The sequence below is a fragment of the Branchiostoma floridae genome, chromosome 11 (genome assembly GCF_000003815.2).
Source record: "Branchiostoma floridae strain S238N-H82 chromosome 11, Bfl_VNyyK, whole genome shotgun sequence".
In the NCBI taxonomy this organism is placed as follows: Eukaryota; Metazoa; Chordata; class Leptocardii; order Amphioxiformes; family Branchiostomatidae; genus Branchiostoma; species Branchiostoma floridae.
In genome coordinates this window covers 5,019,202-5,024,050 of record NC_049989.1, presented here as the reverse complement: position 1 = coordinate 5,024,050, position 4,849 = coordinate 5,019,202, and the positions used below count along the sequence as shown (strand labels likewise).

Sequence of the window (4,849 nt, the reverse complement as noted above, 5' to 3'; positions counted from 1 at the left end):
AAGCCAAGCCCATCATCTATCTATTTTAGAACATGGCCACTACCCCGAAGCTTTCAGTTTTTCAAGATGAATCAAGGACAATTCATACTTAGGATATTACATTATATTCAAAGTGTGTCAGAGTTACCTCTCATCAAGGAAGTTAAAAAGGGACCTCTTTGCTCTCATGGATAAGCAAATAAAGTGAAAGAGAATTTATTGATCAATGGAATCTATTCATGGTGCTTTATGGCATCTGTGCTGGGTGGTCGTCTCCAAACTGTTGGTTACTTTTATGACATTGGCTCTTTGTGCCTTAATCCTCTCTAATCCTCTAGGCAATTAGCACAGTGTGTGAGCCACCAGTGGTGCAGAAAAAGTGTTGTTTTATCCAAAAAGTGTGGTACTATCCAAAAAGTGTGGTTTTATTTTATGCAAATTTTACATAGTACCACACTTTTTGGATAGTACAACACTTTTTCTGCACTATGTGGATATAATCACAGTAATTGAAGGGCTCCCATTGGCTGAGGGGTAGTGGCCATGTTCTAACTAGCATTAATCAAGTAATGCTGTGCAAAACTTAATATTGATTTGGTCATTGTCAGCAAGTTTAGTTTGTATAGATGGCAGATGAAAAGAGGGCAGCTGTGGCAACCATATCAGGCGTTAAATGTTTTTATTTATTAACAAGGGCCGTGAGTTTCTTTGAATTGGCCGTTTGGGGGAGTTTATAAGACACGCCTGTCCTTGGTGCTGAAGATTGGGTTTTAATGAAACTCCGTCCTTGGTGCTGAAAATACATCTACTGTATGTTACGAGCACAATTTAGCACAATTTCTTGCCATCTTACTCATAGACCAAAAATGCAATATACAGAATTGTTGCCAACACTCATGTGGCGGTATTACACAATTGTGATAATCGTAACAGAAGAGATAGACTGGATCGTTCGTTGTCGAGGTTGTAGGCGGTATATGTCATGTAGTGTCAGCGTGCTCTTATGGCTGTTATCCTAGCTTAGATCGTGAAACATCAAAGAAAGAAAGATGCAAAATGCTTGCCATGTTTTTTATTTAAACCTTCTTCAAACTTGCTGTCTTTGTAAGGTTTTATTACAACAAATAGAAAATACAGTACACAGAGGTGCCGCACTCAAGGTGTACCTTTCATGCACCGTTTGGTATCAAAAAGGTAGTTTACTGGACCTTACCTCTATGGCATGTGAAGAGTATGCCGAGACGGCCTGATCTCTCCCTCCAGTCACCACGACCTGCCCATCCAACACAGTCATTCCACACTGTAATGGACTGGGAAAACATAGTCCACAATAGATATGGTAGGACCTTTGTATGTAGCATGGACAGAGAGTAGGAATTTGAGGATAATTATGAGAACAAGTCATTCTAAGCTCTTGATCTTGAAGAACAAAGTTTCATCAAGAAGTAAGGAGCGAAGTGAATAATGTCATAGGGACGAAAAAAGAATCCAAAATGTCTGAAAATGGGCAAGTTTATGAATGTATAAAAACATTTGACATGGTAGATATGATTACCTGTACGTTGGGACAGGAATCATGTGAAACTCAGCCGTCTCCACGTCGAAGGCGCACATCTGTTTGAGCAGCCTGCCCAGCATGGGGAGAAGGTAGATCCTGGTTCCTACACACGCCGCCTGGAACTGGGGCTTACCGCCGTGGTACGCCTCCACCTCGTAGTAGTCCCACACCCCTTTATGAGACATACAGATGGAAACTGACAGTTTAAATGTGTACCGACAGTAAACAACATTTGACGGGAAACTAAATGCAGCCATACATGCACAACATTCATTTTTAAAACATGAAGTTGCTAAAAGATCAGTTTTTTCTTGAATATAACGGTAGACTATTTCACTTCTTGACAATTTGGATTGAAAGGATCTTGCAAGATATGTAGGGATTAACGTACATGTAAGCTATATCTACAGCTCTGAATAAGATAGAAACTGACCTTTATGTCGCGTCTGTATGTAATAGTTCTTGGACCAGCCCTCAAAGTAGCCTAGCACGACAAGTTTATCCTGGCAGGAGACGGCGACGATCTTGTGGACCGTGTGTGGTACGGGCGGGACCATGAACCAGGAGTTATCCCTCAGACTGAACGCCTCGTAGTAAAACTGATCTTTCTCGGCTAGGAGGTTGCTGCCTATGGCGTAGATTCGTCCTTGGACGGCCACGAAACCGCAGTGCCCTTCGTGGAAGGTAAGAGGGTCGGGAAGACGTGTCCATGCGTCAGAAGAGGCAGAGTAGCGCCAGAATTCCATCTCCTTCTCAGAGTCGTACTGAGACCTTTCCATCGAGGAAAGTATGTAGATGGCATCATCGATGCTTAAAACATTACGGTAACAGTTTCCATTGTCCAAACTTGGTGGCAAGTCGGTCAAAACAGCTCGCGAGTTTTTCCTCACATCCCAGCAGTCGATATAGGACATATTGTTGACGTCTCCCGTGTTCTGATCAGAGCACGTCCCGCCCACCTGCGCTATCACGTCGCCCGGTAGGCGAAGTTCCTTACGGTCTTCCATCTCCTGCTCTGCATCGAGAACAAGCTGGAGACATTCCGGCGACATGTTAAGGAATGGTTCGTCCTTGATGTGGTGCTTGAAGAAATCTGGGTGCGCGCGAGAGAGGTCTAGGCAGCGCAATAATGGTCGCAGATGATGTTCGCGCCTGGTTCTTTCGCCCCTTGCCCATTGCATCACCACTTCGTACAAAACTTCAGTACACCACTTGCAACGTTCGTCAGTAATCAAAAACAGCATGTGGTCAAAGGACAGAACGTCTAAGTCCCCAACCCGTGCCGCACGAGATAAATTCTCCAGAGCAAGTCCTCTCGCTTCTTCCGCTAGATTTAAGCAACAATAAGCCTCGGCAAAGACCCAAATCCCGAAACAGTTTTCGACGCAAAGCTGCTTGGAAAGATACTGGCAACAGGTTGTCACCACCGATGGTAGCTGAAAGAGCGTCGCTGTATGGACAAGTCTCTCTACGTTAGATCTCGTGATAGTTAACGATCCTGCGTAGACGTAGGTCAAGAGTTCATCAACAATCTTAGACGACACGTCGTTTAGCCAAACGTTTTTGTCTTGGCTCTCCTTGAAGTCACCGAGAAGCATTCTTGCAAAGAAAGGACTAAAGGATGCCAGGACTGCTCGATGACAGTAAAACTTGGAGCGCGAAACACGAAGAACGACATCGCAAAGTTTCCTGGATGACCTGAGGTTTCCCAGTGTCTCCAGCACAGCGGTGTGATCGAGTCTGATGTACCGTTCTTCATCGTCGCTAAGTTCGAGAGTTGTTGTTAGGTTTTTGCTAAGAATGTCTGTGACTGTCGCTGAGGAACCAGGTGGTAGCCGAGATAAACCTTCAAAAAGGCGCCTTCCATGAGACTTGTCTTTGAACAGCAAGTCTCCATTTTCTAAGAAGGTGCACTGAAAGTCCTCAGATGAGTCGAAGATGTGTTCAGGCATTGTGAAATAGAGATGGAGGAGCAGACATGAGTCGGAACATCAGTTCTTGAAGCAGACAGAGGTTCTTGCAAAACAAATAAAAAGGAAAACCACATGTGACTCATAATCCTCAGCGATGTAGTCTTTACAACGAGCAAACGAGGGAACCCCAAACGGGTTGCTTATCTATCTAAAGAGGACCTGCAAGATTTTTTTTTCTGTTTCTATATTCAATTTCAAACAGACCCCAGCACTGGGTACCACGTGCAAGCGTGAAACAAAGCCTGCACATACTATGTGCATGCATTGTTTCACGCTTTCCATATGTTTCAATTAATGCATTCATACCAGGATACTTTGACAGTGTAATGCGTTCTTTCCTGCCCCAATCATGTCTGCTATGATGCTTGTTAGCTTGTAAAACCCACTGAAACAAGATAGTGAATTAAGTGCAGCCAAATGTACCTTAATACCTAATTCAATGTCAATTCAATGTCAGTGCAGCCAAATCTGAACGAATACATGGCATCACCCTAGCCTGTAATGCTTGTATGCTCCTGTGAGTTACGGTCACTGAAAGTCGGACTCTCTCCAAATGTCAGCCACATACGAAAACAACTGCCCTTGACGAGGGCCAATTTCGAGCAGACAAACAAAATAAAATTGGGCCTCCTTTTACGTTGAATGCTTCATCACGACAATGGCGCATCAAAATCCTTCTACACAACCTACCTTCCCTGCACAGGTCAGTTATCCACATGATGGCAAATTACATGAACTGAGTGAGCATTGATTTACAATGTACGTCCTCACATTGGGAATACAAACGTCGATCACGCACAGAACACTCCTTCAGGGTCAGATTCCATTTTAGGCACATCACATGCAGACCAGTGCCTCCTGATCTTGGCATACTTGGCACCAGCCCAATGGCACAGAAAGTAGATACGGACCAGTAAAGGCAAGGTCACATTCAAAGATTCAAATCGTTGGGCTGTTTCTGTCGTAAGATCATTACCTCCGTAAATATGGAGGTAATGTTTCTGGTCTGTGTATTTGTTTGTCTCGGTGTGGGTCTGAAGTTATTTGAATATTTAAAGTATTAGTATGTGAGGTGGAAGATGATAAACTGGAGTTTCTCAGGGAATGTTTGGTTTTGTTCGGTCCAAAGTCGGTAAGGTGGGGCATTGCATAGACACTTAGCAAATTAGCAAGACACTCAATGATAAAGAAACCAGGAAATTCACAAAGACTCCGAATGCTTCTTTAAGGTGTAAGATCTTTGATTTCTTGTTCTATATTGTTCCTGGCTCTTGTGTCAATCTAAAAGCCTGAATTGGTTCGTTGCTTAGTTTCGAAAGAAAAGACGAGGACTCCTAAT

General features: G+C 43.6%; 1 protein-coding gene across 2 annotated transcripts in view; it reads right to left on the bottom strand.

Annotated features, from left to right (window-relative positions):
* LOC118425849 (kelch-like protein 21) overlaps positions 1-4,406 on the bottom strand; it is a 5,033-nt gene extending 627 nt beyond the window's left edge. Inside the window, exons 1-4 of one of the 2 annotated variants that reach the window (XM_035834963.1) lie at positions 4,201-4,406; positions 1,971-3,553; positions 1,535-1,709; positions 1,193-1,325 (exon numbers count right to left, since the gene is read on the bottom strand). In XM_035834963.1, the coding sequence (XP_035690856.1) occupies positions 1,193-1,325; positions 1,535-1,709; positions 1,971-3,489 (1,827 nt within the window). In that variant the 5' untranslated portion in view covers positions 3,490-3,553; positions 4,201-4,406. The remainder of the gene's footprint in view (positions 1-1,192; positions 1,326-1,534; positions 1,710-1,970; positions 3,554-4,200) is intronic. The other variant, XM_035834964.1, reaches the window with a different exon arrangement.
* Between the last annotated feature and the right edge of the window lie 443 nt (positions 4,407-4,849).